This window comes from Myripristis murdjan, chromosome 15 (genome assembly GCF_902150065.1).
Source record: "Myripristis murdjan chromosome 15, fMyrMur1.1, whole genome shotgun sequence".
Lineage (NCBI taxonomy): Eukaryota > Metazoa > Chordata > Actinopteri > Holocentriformes > Holocentridae > Myripristis > Myripristis murdjan.
In genome coordinates, this window is record NC_043994.1 from 5,453,128 (window position 1) to 5,468,368 (window position 15,241).

Below are 15,241 nucleotides of genomic sequence, written 5' to 3' on the forward strand. Positions count from 1 at the left end.
AAACAGTGGCAAAAATGGCACTAATTCATGTGTTTGATAAAGAAAACAAGAGAATTGCCAGAACCCAACATTATGTGACGAGCTTCCTTCTGGCTTCAAACTCATACAAATAGCTTTGGTGCTGCAGTGATAAGCTACTGTAAAATTGTATAAATGAGGTCAGTAAGGTAGTAAACAAATTTCAGAGCAGAGTAGAAGTCTTTAAATGTTATTATCACTGGGTTTGATCAGCAGGGGTCAGTTTTGCAGATTTACTTATCCCTCTATTAAATCCACTATCCTTTGCTACTCATTTAGTTTTATATGCACAGTGTCTATATACTTGACACGGGAGAGAGATCCAGCCCAACACGAAGCTTTAGACCTTCCGGGCATGACAGATGCTTTTAACATCCACACAAGCCACCACTTAACAATAAGCCACCACACAAGCTTTCCACTAAAAAGCTCCAGCAGCAAGAATTTGTGACGGGGGCTGTAAAATCAGCACTTACAGACACAAGAAGGCTTTTGTGTTGTCATGTCAGAGCAAAATCAGGCTTACAAAATGATGTATGTTGCTGTTAAATCAGAGAATAAATGAACAAGCTACAGCCCGTTGAATGGTGCTGTGCTGTAAAACAAAGTTTGCCAAGGTTTTTTAACACCCACTTCTGTGCTAGTCATTGCAGTTCAGTAGAGAGAGAGAGATAGAAGATATTTGAGAGACTGTAACTGATGCGCTTGGGATTAGCAATCATACCACCCTAAAATTTGCTTTGACTAGCCCATTTTAATATTTAATTTAACTGCAACAGAATCTAAGTCTGTCTGCCGGCCTGACGTAGCAAGCCACACACTTGTCATGCACTAAATGAATGAATTCAATGGACCTTCTGCATAGCAGCCATTTTGACATGAGAGGTAAACACAGGTGTTACTACTGACATCAGTGAAGGCTCTGTTCCATTTAGGTCTAACAGAGCCAGGGTCCTCGTGCTGTTCATGCTGGCTCACTGGAGAGGATCTGCTACACTTCAAAATGAACACAACCTTACTTAATGCCATCTATGTTTACCCTGCAAGTTCATGTCAAACTGGCTGCTGTGAAACAGGTCTCTTTTGTGAACATCTAATGAACTGCTGAAATGCCCACTGAACACTGAAGTGAACACCTGGTCTTAGGGTTCCCAGCATTCTGATCCCATTTCTGTGGGCTGCATACATACAACTTTGCTGTGCATACGATAGCAAATACTGATGTCCACGGATGGTTTGATATTGAAGACCAAAGGAATTGTTTGTCAGGGACAGCGGTAGAATCTAAAAATGGAAAACCACTGAGAAGTACTACATTAACATCAAAATCATGTTAACTGTCTATGGCTTAAATAATATCCTTTTTACACTGACCTAAAATCAAACTACCTTCCGGGACTTGAGCTCAGTGAAAATGGGTGGATGTGGCTTTTTAGTCTCATGTTGTGAATCCTTCAACAGTCTGGGGGTAATTCTGGGCTTCGGTTACCAGTGGAACAGGAGTACATGGGTAACGCAATAATTTATGATACATAAAACGCACAACAATTTAAAACTTGCTCAATATTTCAGGAGGGAGATCCTGACTTCAGAGAAATTTTTAACCTGTGTAACATGATGAATTACCAATAACTCCTCTTTTGGAATGGATTTACTTCTGTTCATTTTGTTATAATGAGAGTCCACCGGAGCGGAACGCCTGAGAAAATGCTGTTTTTCAGTAAGGTTGGAAGACAGAGACACAACTTAAAGGACCATACCAGTGATTGTTAATGTTTGGCCCATTTAAGACATTTTATCCACATTTTACATTGCAACAAACCATTCTGCAAATCAAAGGGGGTACTAAAGATTTCACAACATATAATCAAATCCCTTGACTTTCAAATTTGAATTTTTGTTTGAAGCACCCATCTTATAATGTTTTGCTTTTGTAGCTAACACAGTCATCAACATTAATAAACTACAGGACTAATAATTGGCTGTGTAAAGCAAATGTTCCCCCTGGAACTATTTCTGGCGTAGGGACTGTGTCACCCTGTCCAGTTTCAAGTCATCATAACCCAACAGTGCTGCTGCTCTCAGGAAAACTAATGTGATTTTATTACGGTGATGGAACACTGGTGTGAAGAACGTTTCAAGTCCCTGAAAGTTCATTGTCATATCGTAGTGGAATGAATGGACACCAATGGCTGGATAAAAGGGAGAAAAAATTATATTGGAGTTCTAAAATATGACTGCTTGCTTTGGCAGAAGATTAGCAGACATGTAAAAAGTTTATATTTTGTAGGCAGCTGGTCTCACAGAAATTATGTGTCAGCACCATGTAAACAATGACAATACAAAGTCAGTTAGGATCCTTGGCTGTCCTGGACTCAATGATCACCAGCAGTATAAAGAGGTTGAGATGGTGGATGGGTCAATCAATGAGCACATCATTTTACGTAATTGACTTTCCATCGGTGTTGATTATGTGTAATTGGCATATAAATTTAACCCATTTCATAACAGCAACACGTAATGCATTATTAAGAAAGTCATGTATTTCTGTGAGATCAGGTTGTCTGCTCAGGTAAAAAGTGTCATCAACTTGGTTTTAGTGATGTCCCAAAACTAAGGGTAAAACCAACTTCCTTTGTGTAAAAGTGGCATAAGGTAAATATCTGCTTTACCTGAGTCTTATTTCCACAGTTTCCTGTCCACTTTCAGCAGTTTACTGGTCTTCCATCGACTCCTAATGCTCTTGTTACCTAATGCACTTTTTATCACTACAGTTACCTCTAGGGGAAGCAAAGCTTTTCCTTTCCCTCTGTCTCTCATACACACATCTCATACATCTTTCCTTCCTCCCTATCAAACTAAACAGTTTTCAGGTTTAAAAGGCTTGCACTGAAGTACCAACAAGTAGCTCTTTCCAGCATGAGAAAGCTGCCGCCTTGTAAAGTGCTTTGTTTCCCCCCTGCTCCTCTCCTCAGTCACTTACTCCGTGTCTTGAAGGCTTTGCTTCCTGCCTAGAGGAACAGGGGCTTTTCACAACTGCTCCTGTTACATACAGTCCACTTTATTACCGCTAGACTAAAACTACCAACAGACAGACTGACAGCACTCTCCCAGAAAGCTGTGGGGAAGTGAGAAAAACACAGAAAGAGGTCTGAACAAATAGAATGTGCGCACGTGTGTGTGTGTGTGTGTGTGTGTGGGGTGAGAGTACATGAGGTTGACCGAGGTGGAAGATGAGCTGCAGAAAGAGAAGATTGGACTTGTGCTGACAGTGCATAAAAGCCAAGGCCTTGGTCACGTCTGTGAGGAAGTGTTGTAAAGATGACTGTCTTCTCAGGGATTTCTACAGCCGTGCAGTAAGGGTGCACTGGGGCATATCACATATCGTCCATCTATAGTAGCAACATGAGCTCCCGTCCAACTATGGGAAGCCAGGGTGACTCACTGAAGGGAACAATTGATCCAACAGCAAGGACTGGAGGCATGTCTAATCACATGGGCCCCTCTTAAAAAGGAGCCGTGTGTAATATTTTCTCATTAATACAGCACTGCATTGCTGTGAAATAAGCTGTGACAACATGCTAATTCTGGCAGAAAACAAGTGACAGTTGTGACAACATGAACAGTTCACTTTGTTCTTTCTTTTTTGAGACTGAGTGAGTCAGTCTGCTATGGTTGTCATTATGCTGTTTTCCTGGTCAGGCTACTACTACTACTACTACTACTACTAAATAATAATAATAATAATAATAAATAATACCCCCATTGATCTGCTTTGTGTTTCTATGAGGTCTAGTACAAGAGCTCTCAAGACGGACTGAGCATAAGGTTGCCTGTTGCCAAATCAGCCAGTTGACCAAATAAATGGTAACATTTTTTAAGACACAAACATAAAATGAAGTTGAAAAGAAGACGGATAAAACAGTAGGATTTGAACCACGTGAGAGGAAGTATTTGGTCTCCATGTATGTGTTTTAAAGAGGCTGCCTGCTGCATTTCTAGGATTAAGAACTTTTTTTCACAAAGTGACTTCAGAGCTACTAGAATGGCTCAAAACACCAGGATATGGTATTCATGGTGTTTCCAAGAGCAGTGATAATTTCATAAGACGCCCTCCTCCCTGCACTAAGTGTGGTCTCCCATTAACCAACACAGTTTGAGACGGGGGACAAACATGATTCATCACTGCAAACACTTTAATGACTGCATAACAATAAGACTCAGTGACCTTAATGACGGTCAGATTACTGGTGCCCAGAGAGGTGCCGAGTGTTGGACTGACCATTATGTGGTGTGTGAGGGTCGTCCACCCCCACACACTACCCTTCCAGTGAGAGGTGCAGTGAGAGGCAGATCTACAGTACGGGGCTTGAGAAAGCTGAGGTAAGGGATAACTTCTTCAGCTCCCTGGCTTAGTGGCTGAGAGAGACTGAGCTTCCCCTGAGCTCAGAGGATACCATGGACCAGCAGTGGGCCTCGTCTGGCTCAGAGCTCTACATTTGCATTTCACATTTGCATTTACGGCATTTAGCTGATACTCCTATTCAGAGCAGCTTGCAGTGCGTGAGCTAGAAATGGTTCAAATTCTTTGCTTAACTTTGACAGGATACATTACTGTCACGGGGACTGAACCTGTGACCCTCTTGGTTTCACAAAGGCCTCTTTAACTGCTGAGACGCCCTGAGGCAGCATCCTGCTCTGTTGACTACAGAGCCAGGAAACATCAAGACTCTTTCAAGAAGGACTGAGTTGCCTTTTTTTTTTTTTTTTTTTTTACACAGGAGAGTAAATGACCATATGGTAGATCAGAATCAGAGTCAGAAATACTTTATTGATCCCAGAGGGGTGGAGAGTCAAGCCATTGTCTTAAGTTGAGCTTTTTAAAGAAGCGCAAAGGATGTGGAATGCATTTTTTTGACACAACCAATCACAACAAAGAAGGGGTGTGGCTTAATGGCACAGAGACAACTTACACTCAAAATGGAAATGGAAAAAGTGTCAGGAAATCTAGTAGTAGATACTCTTGATCATAAGAGTCTGTATGGAGCACATTAGCTGGAGTTTCTGGTAAGTGTCTGACAGCTGGACATGAGCACTGTGTGCTGATAGTGGCAGCTACTGCAGCTGGTCATTAAGCGTGACCGGCCTTTTGAAATTATCAGCACAAAATGCAGTTGAGGCAGCATTTTATTCTATAAAACAGCAGAGCAGTGAGAGTGCACTCATACTGGACAATATATGCCAAGAAGACAGAAAAACACTCAACAACCCCACATCCAATGTCCCACAACAGCAATAGCAAACAACTAATAAAAAGTGCAGAGAGCTATGCGGACTCTACTGAAGGAGGGGAGGATAAATGTAGAGCAAAAAAATCTAGACCTGTGCCAATAAAAACATTATGCACAACTGCTTGTGCAGAGATAAACAGAGTACCTCCAGGCTATTGTGGCATATTGTGGTTTACTGACTAGCACTTCTACCAGTCACTTTTATGCCTGCTCATGTTAGAATTTTATCAACTTTTACCATCTTACAATCTGTTGAATTCAAATGTAACAGTTGCCGGTGTTAACATCGTGACAGCAAACAAAATTCAATTAAAGACAGATGTTTAGATTTGGCTCAGCGATGCCAAGTTGTTAGGATGGAAATTTGTGAGTGGAGGATGTCATATGTATCACTTGTACTTTATATGCATGCCTGCATTTGTGCAAGCTCACTTGCATGTGTGTGTGTGTGTGTGTGTGTGTGTCCTACCAGATTGTCCTGGTGGCGGTATTCCAGATGGGACTCTCGGCAAACACAGTAGCACCGTCAGAACACCCGCTCTGCTTCCCCAACATGGCTCCATGGCTATGGGCTTAGGTACCGTCTGCACGTACACGCACATGCACGCAGGCGCACACACACACACACACACACACACACACACACACACACACACACACACACACACACACACACACACACACACACACACACACACACACAATATGGTGAGTAAGCTTGCATGTATCTGGGTCATTGATTAGACATGACAAAAATTAAGCAAAGAGGATCCATTAAAAACATCAGAATAGAATAGAAAAGAATATACTGTCAGCAAAGAATAAAATCAAAATGTATAGAAATTAAGAGAGTGGAACGGAAAAGATAAAGAAGGAAAAACACAGATTTGTATGTCAATACAGTTTGGACATAAGAGCAGAATGAGGACATATTTTCATTTACCCTTTCAGACAGTGCCACAAAAGGTATGGGACACCACTGGCAGAGTAGTGTGTGTATCTTTGTGTGTGTGTGTGTGTCGGTGAAAGAGAGTGTGTGCAAAAGCCACTATCACTGCCACTGCAGCCTAATGAAGCAAACACTCCTTCAGTTTGCACGGCTATCTGTGGAACAGTACACCCCCAAACACCCAGAGCTCCAGCTACACCCAGCCATACCCAGGTCCCTGCTGCCAGCTCCCCCAGAACCAAGGCACCGCGCTGGGGAAGCAGGCTGAGTGGCAACTTGTGGAGCCATATCTGTTGTCTGGCTGATGGAGATAGATAGGAAAGACATCCAGAGAGAGTGAGGAGGGACATTGGCAAGTACGCTGCATGTGTGCGTGTGTGTTGGTACAGTAGGAATGTTTGGAGACAGTCCCAGAGTACATAGTCAATGGTCTTCTCATTTGTATTCATAAAGTACCCCACCACCACCTCTCCCTCTCTTCCCTATCCCATTTCTCTGTCCTAAGTCTGTTTTTTTCTTCTCTCCTCTTGTCCACTGTCTCAAGGAGGGTCTGACACCTTATTGGGAGCAAAGACAGCTTTGGATCCTTATTAAGGAAAACTGTGGCATTATTTTTAATCTGAAAGTTGTTAGCATATACTGATGATGTACTGAAGACAAAATATTCATGTGTACATATGTGTCAAGTACAGAGTGGTGCCTTTGAGGCTTGATTGAGAGTCTTGCTCAAACATACTGTACTTCAGCAGGGCAGATACTTGTAAACATATAGGGCCCTATCTTACACCCCGTGCAAAGCAGTGCCCTGCGTAAGTGTCTATGCTACTTTCCAACCGATGCAGTTGTCATTTTCCCGTCCAGCACCCACGTTGTGTAATTGCAAATGCACATCTGTGCGCACACGGGTGCATTGTTCGTGCATTGCTATCTTGAGGTAGTCGAAAGACAACAAAAAACAAGTCTGAAGTCAATGGCAGAATTTTCACTGTTTCACTGTTTTTAATGCTATCAAGCATGCACAACTATCAAGATAGTAGTACATGCTTACATAGCTGGGTGCACAATGCGTGTACACTCTGCTTGTTGCACACACAGGGATGAGCAGCAGCTCACAAACATGCAAAAGATACAATAAAAAGATTATAGTCTGATTATGAACATCAAAATATTTTCTGACATCAATCCTCAGTTGTCATAGGTGGTCCTCCTTCCATTTCCAGTGGCTGTTTTCAGTGTACAACAAGATTTTGTTTTCCCTGCCTCCTGACATCACTGTACCACTTTCATCATTGTGTGGCTGTTCTGGTGATGCCAGAAGATGAGAACACGCTCACTGCTACCTCCTCTGACACCTGCTTCCCCTCAGGGAGCTTTGGTGGAAGCCTGCTCTTGTCACAGATGATCTGCTCAAACGCTTTCACTTCACACATGTGCAGATCCATTTCCTTTGCACAGAGGCATTCATTCTTACCTGGCAAATCTGCCATTATGATAGCACTCTGCCAAGGTGCAGGCACACCTGGCTTTTAAAGGGAATGGGAGATGGCACTCAGATTGGTTTATTGCATGTTACGCCCAAAACACAATTAATTAAAAGAACAAGTACAACTTTTTTAAACCATGTGCCAAGCACAGCAATCTTTTTTTTTCCATTGTCAAAACAGCACAAGTGGGCTTGGACCTGCCCTAAATGCATTTGCGCCATCCTCTTCAGACCATGCGCTGAGATCGTTAAAATAGAGCCCATAGACTCTCAGCGCCAGTTCTCCTCGAGTATTCTTTCCAAGAATTACGTCTGGGGACATTAAAGTTGACACGCGGTGATGGATGTGGGCAAGATTGGCCAAGAAAACTACACTGATTGGCTTTTTCTTCAACAACCTGCCTCCTTGAGAACTCATTTTCTGCTACTACATGCAGTTAATATTTTTGGAGTAAAAGCAAGTAAGTTTCGAGTGATAGACAACAACACACATGCTACCTAGATAGATATTTAACTTCTGGTTTTAAGTACCAGCCACATTTGGTATGAGCCATCATTCCTAGTCGAGGTCTCTAGTCATTAACACCATAGGGAAGAAAATTACTGGAGTTGAGTCTAGTCAACACCGGCGTTGACTTAAACCTAGATTGACTTTGTGAAGAATAGTTCTCCTCACTACTAAACTACCCTGGAATCTGTACTTCATGCATAACCATAATTGATGGAACCATTACAGATGTCCCACTTCCTAAGTGAGAGGTTCCTGTGCTGAAACTTTCTTGATAGCTGAGGAATTGCTGGGAAAATAGCTTGCTAAGTATGTATTTATCTTTTGGAGTTGAAGGAGCCAGTGTTATCCAGTGTTAGATGTACGCTCTCCTGTGCCATTTGCTGAAGCCTTATATCTTCACACCAAACAGGACTGAGTAAGTTTGTACCATCAGCACCTGCAGAGCCCCAAATCATCAAACAGGACTCTCTCTTGAATGGGCCATGCAGGAGAAGCCTGATGACTCAGAGTGTTCCTTTATCCCCGTCAAAATACATAACCACATAACTAGTCAGTCCACGTCACAGAGGACACTTGAGCTGATTGTCAGCAGCCTGTTCTTGAAGTATCTGAGGAGAAGTTTTAGTCTATCTTTAGACCTTTGCTTGTATAACTGTGCCATTTTAGGGAATATAAAATTGACATTTTTGGAAATACAGCACAGTGAATCAGGTAATCATTTTATTCCAGAATCAATGGGCCTTTATATGGGGTGGCGTAGCTCAGGAGATAGAGCTGTCGTCTGATAATGTCTTAGTATCCTTGAGCAGGACAGTGAACCCCTAACCACTCCTGATGGACAGCCTGGCATGTTGCACGTCAGCCTCTGTCGTCAGTGTGTGAAAGGGTGAGCGTAAGGCAGACACAAGCAATAAGCAATTTGAGTGGCCAGTAGACTAGAAAAGCACCATAGAAATACAGTCCATTATGAAATTAGGGTTAGGGTTAGGGTTACTATACTATTTTTACATTCGAACCCAATGGTTTTTAAAATGGGGTTTGGGCATCCTGGGTATCCTAAGCAACATTTGAGAAGCAATAGGCTACAGTATGGACATTCATGTTCTTTTATGAAGGATAGATGTATGATGTCTATAAAACACATGGTTACCATCAATATGGTATGTTTTTATTCTCTGAAGTACTGTGGAGCTCTTCAAACTTGAAACTAAAGTGAGTTCATTATGTTCAGCAACACACTGATGGTCTGACCCCATATATACTTCGATTGTGAAATGACACAGTGTTTACTGTAATGAAGGTCTAGACATGAGGTGGCCATGCACATAAAGGGCTTCTTTAATGGTCTGTGGCTGAAAATACCCTCAAATCAAAACTACTGTCCAAAGTAATAACAGAATGGAGTCAGCCAGTCCCACATTGTCCTGTGGTCTATATGCAGTACTGATGGAGCTCATGGTATATCATGTGGTTCACTGTGCTATATAATAACGTCTAGTCCTTTGGATAGTATTTCCTTACACCAAGTCTTAATACACAACATGGACAGACGGAAAGCTATTGAGTTATTGATCAGATTTGACCCTTCCGCCGCAATGTACCACAGAGGTCAGAGAAATGGGCCCTGTTGATTACTGTGGTCTGGAGGGATGTGAGACACATGCTGACACACACACACACACACACACCAGCCTCCTCCCTTTTCTGCCATTCTCTCCCTCACCATACCTTCATTTTACAACCACACATTTCACAATCTCTCCAATCACTTAATGTGTTTTTTCCCCATTTTTTCCTTATTGTCTCCCTGATTCGCTTTCTCTCCTTCCGCCATTCTTCCGCTCTGCTCTCAAAGTAGTCATTGCCAAATCTATTGATATGCACTGACAGATTACACGTTAGCTCGTTGAAAGCTTCAAATGTTACTCATGCTGTAGCAATATCCTGTTGGTGTAAAATATCAGAACAAAGCAGTCAGACATTGAGTGCCCTGAAAATATATTTCACCAGGACTTCTCTAATATAAAATGTATTAAACAATATTAAAGATAAAAGAACATGAAATTTCATTAAAAATCTCTCCAATCATTTAATGTTCTTTTTTCTTTTCCTTGATGTCTCCTTGATTCTTTTTCTCTCCTTCCTCTTATCCTGCCACTCTGCTCTGCTGTGATGGCTGAATCCATCGATATGCATTGACAGGCTGCACTTCAGCTTGTTGAAAGCATCAAACGTTGTGGCAATAGCCTCTAGATATGAAAGATCAGAAAGAAGCAGTTGGACGTAAAGTGGCCAGAAAACATTTCACCAGGGATTATGTAGCCATGAATAATAATAATTAAAAACAAAACAATGTAAGAGCACATAGTGTCTAACAGAATAACTGGCAAAGGTAACAGACATAAAAAAACAGACTGTGGCAGCACTTGAGAAGTAGCTGGATCTGTAAGCCCTGTGTGTGGCTATTTCAAGGTGAAGAGCAGCGTCAACTGAGAGATTCAAGAAGAGGATTTGTGAACAGAGGGTCACTGCTTTGAATGCCTGGACAAGCTGGGAAGGTCTCTGTCAGAAAAGTGAATGTGCAACACTCAAAACCTCAACAACTATCACTCAGGTATGCCTGAGAAAATCACTTGACCTCTGACTTTATTAACTGCGCTGCTCAAAGCTGACAACAGAGCAGTGATGTTGCACTGGGCAGCTCACAGGCGTGACTGTGTCTAACTGTGCAAATGTGAAGCAGGGCCTGACTGAAAATGACCATCTGTGCTCAATAATTAGTGTGCATAAATAAAGGTTTGCAACAACAACAACCAAAAAAAAAGGTTTGATTAATCGGAGCGACCTTCGTTTCCAATCAGCTGCGGAACTGAATTTGATTGTCTAAGCTTTAAAGCTGGATAAAATTCTTTCATGTTGCCCACTGGCGTAGCTAATCAGACAGTGGAACAGAACAAGATAGTTACCACCCACCCAGCACACACACACACACACACAGCATAATTAGAAGACCCATCAACACAGTAGGCTGCTATCAAAGTAGCTGTCAACTAACTAAACATGCCACAGTAATACTGAGACCACCTTGGCATACACACAGAAACAGAGAGAGGGAAAGATGGACACAAACACACACACACATACACACACACACACACACGCAAACACACACACACACACATCCCCTCCAGTACTAATAGGTTTAAGTGGTGGAGCGTACAGCATAATTAGAGGCTAGAGGCTCCTCTGTTTGTTTAGCGTTTCAGGGTGTCAAGGAATGATGAATTCCCTACTAACTAGCCAAGGAAGGGAACACACACATGCGTGCGTGCATACACACAAACATTACGACACTGCAACCAAAACTTCCTATTAAGTTAGCTGCATATTTAAGCAAATAAGCGTCATTAGTATTTTGTACTTGCGAAATGATGTTCATAAATAAATTCACAGCCTGCCATTTTATATCACCTTGTGTGTGAATGTGAAAGAAACTGCTTGCATGTATCTGAATCTGTGGAACAAACAAGCAAGCAAAAAAAAAAAAAAAAAAAAATCTATTCCAATTCAAATTCAGAGAGTTGCTAAAGGGAAGCATGTATTGTTTGCAACCTTTGGCTCACATTAGCTACAGGCTCAGCTTTGTAATTTCATGTGGTTTGAGGTGGGTTATTGAAGTATAGCAATATGGTTTGAAATAAGAATCGTAGAACATGAATACTGTTAACACACAAAAGAAATCAACTTAACTTACTGACATTAATACTATCATTACTTGCACGAAAATAGTTTGATTTCCCATTTCAGAGAAAGTAAGTGATGTAAATTCAAACCAACCATATGGTTAAGGAAATGAATAAAACCCACATGTGCACTGCAGAGAGCTCGTCTTGACCTGATTGGACAGTCCGACCTCCTCTGCTTGGATGGTAAAACTCACTTTCCAACTGGACAGTCTGATGGCAGCGTCAGCTCAGGTGTAAAAACACAGTCAAAATTCATGCTTGTATTTTGGTGCTTGTAACTTCAGTGTTACACACAAAAGGAGGAAATTTGTGTATCCAGCTTCCTCACTGTTGAAAATATTCCTGCACTAATCTCGGTGCATTAATCAATCTCACACATACACAAAATATTTCTCCAGCTACAACACTTTATTGCACTTTCACAAACTTGAATTTGTGTGTGTGTTTTTTTTGCACGTATTCAGTCACATGCACAAGGTGTGATATACCACTGCAGTCTGTGAAGTTATTTGTGAACATAATTTCACAAGCTCAAAATATTAAATATTATTTGCTTCCATAGATGTATTTATGCAGACTGAGTTAATACACAGAAAAAACAAAGCAGTTAGTCATGAGAGATGCTGTGCTGATGAATTTTCACAGAGAGAGAGAGAAAGGGCAGAATGAATGGACGCCACAGATGAGAGAAGGAAAGTGACAGGTGCTTGTTACGAGCTGGTGTTGCATACTCTAAATGAACCTTGGCGTCGTTACAAACACACACACAAAGAGAAGGAAACACATGCGCAAACGCACACACGCGGCAACTTCCTGGCGGCTTACAGTTTAAGCTCTCTGAATAGGTTTCCACTTCACAGCAATTTCCTTTTAGCAGCTGTCTTAACACCAGATCTGTATGCTCATCAACATGTGTGTCTGTTTGAGAGAGAGGGTGTGTGTGGCTACAATCCACTTGCTCCTTTGATCAAGAGCTAAGGATGAACAAATAAATAAAAAGACACACAAAGACTGTATGCGAGCTCACACACACACACACACACACACACACACACACACACACACTGACCTGGAACACTATTTCCTTCAGGAAATTACTAGTCGGTTACAGTAATGGACGTTTACCTTCTTGTTTTCTTCAACACACACACACACACACACACAAACACACACACACAGACAGGGTTGCCTCCTCCCCATGATATCCAACCACACATCACACACTGGCCCTTTCCATCTCATTAAAGGCTGCTTAGTGAAATTACATCTCTAACACTGCAGAAATTAAAGTGTTAAACTGTGCACGTGTGTGTGTATGTGAGCATGAACACATGCCTCTGTGTGTATGTATGTGTACATGTATCCTCGGGTGCACACTGGTGTTTACTGTTGTGTGTGAGAGAAAAAAAAAACTGTGCTCGTGTGTGTGTGTGTGTGTGTGTGTGTGTGTGTGTGTCAGTGTGTGTCCAAGTGTTCCAATGAATGTATGTAAATGATGAAGCGCAGCCAGAGTGTTGCGACAACATTAAGAGATTTCTCTGGCTCCTTTCCCAACCTAATCACGGTAAGTGAGAGAGAGAGAGAGGGGGAGAGTGTGTGATTATCAAAAAGGAGGGATCAGAGAGAGGTAGAAAAGCACAGGATCAAAAGGGAGAGGTGAACAGAGAGAGAGAGAGAGTGGGAGGGAAACTGAGAGAGAGAGAGAGAGGTGGGAAGAGTCCAGGTGCCCATTTAGGACTATGGTAAAATCCTGCTGAGCTGTCTGCCCAGCATAAAAGCTTTCTCAGCCAATGGCCACTAAGTAGAGCAGAATAGAGCAGGGGTCTCGACCTGAGCACAGCACCGGAGACAGATTAAGGTCTCTCTCTCTCTCTCTTTGGCTCGTTTTATATTTCATATGCCACTTAAGCACAGACACTGCTTTTTGCTGACCAAGTGCAACGTCTAAATTGGCTACTGGCCGATATTGAGTATGAAAATTGGCAATTTAGATACTGAAATAACACATGGTGATTGTGACTGTCTTCTTCTTTTTTTTGAAGAAAGAAAAGTGATCATCCTTAGAATGCATACTGCTTTTTCTTGTTGCTGTTGTTGTTTGGGGACATCTTTGGTGGCAGCCAAAAGACAACAAGAGTCTTTTTCATGTTGTGCTGATGGAAGTTTCTCTAAGAGCTGGTCTTTTTTCTTTTGCCTGTACAGCCAAGGAGAGTGGCATTTTGGTGGTAATTAGCTTTGTCGCCACACAGCAACAAGGTCCTGGGTTTGAATCTCAACTTTCTTTATGGAGCATGCATGTTCTTTTCTTGAGTTGGTTTCCTCCCTCAGTCCAAAGACATGCAGGTCGACAAAATCAGATGACTCATTGCCCCCATGTGTCAATGTGTAAGTCTGTGTGTCAGCCCTGTGATGAACTGGTGACCACTCAAGGGTCTTTCCCTGGTTTCTGCCCAATGCTGGGATAGACTCCAGCCCCTCGTGACCCTGAATGGGAATAAGGAGGTATGAAAAATAAATCACTGCTTATGTTAACTAACTTGTTCTTCCTCATTTTACATTTCTGCGGCTGCTGGAAATGTAAAATGATCACTTCCTTTGTGCCACAGGATCTCTCTGGGGAGATTCTTCTGTAACGCCGGGTGTTTAGCAGTGTGGAGGAGATAGAGTGACCCTCTGCATGTGTTACCCTTTTCCAGTGAACCTCCTTACTATCAGGAGCAGTAGATGACACATGCAGGCAAGGTGGCACTGAAAGAGTCTGCACCCTACCAACAGCAGGGGCAGCGGCAACAAGGACTATGAATGAACTGGGTGAAAAGACAAAATAAAAATAAAAAAATAAGTAGGTAAGTACATAAGTAACTACAGTACACAAACATATAGGCTGTGTTTTGTTAAGACTATGTTGTTTGTTAGAAAAATATAGCAATATATATCAGATTTTGTCAGTGAAATCACCTCTGTGCTGTGGGTTTCTGGCTGTTCAGTGCAGTTTTACTCAAGCTCAGTCGAATCCTATTGTTCTGCCTTGTCTTATGGTGGCTGTCAGCTGAGCAATGTTTACATGCTGAGCTAACCAATAAACAGCAATGTCTAGATGGATGAGCAGCACATCACATATTGATTCCTCATATTTTTGTAGTTACTGTATTGTGGCGGGAAATGGTGGAGCTTATCCTCCTTGTTACCAGGTGTTACTGCTTTGATTTGTTGTGCGACATAAAAATGGTGCTCAGGTCAGAA

The 15,241-nt window shown here is 42.0% G+C and overlaps 1 protein-coding gene across 1 annotated transcript in view; it reads right to left on the reverse strand.

Moving 5' to 3' along the window:
• The window catches only part of atrnl1a (attractin-like 1a), a 311,529-nt gene that overhangs the window by 10,914 nt on the left and 285,374 nt on the right, over positions 1-15,241 (reverse strand). Inside the window, 1 exon segment of the mRNA XM_030071000.1 lies at positions 5,779-5,893. Coding sequence (XP_029926860.1) covers positions 5,779-5,893 — 115 coding nt within the window.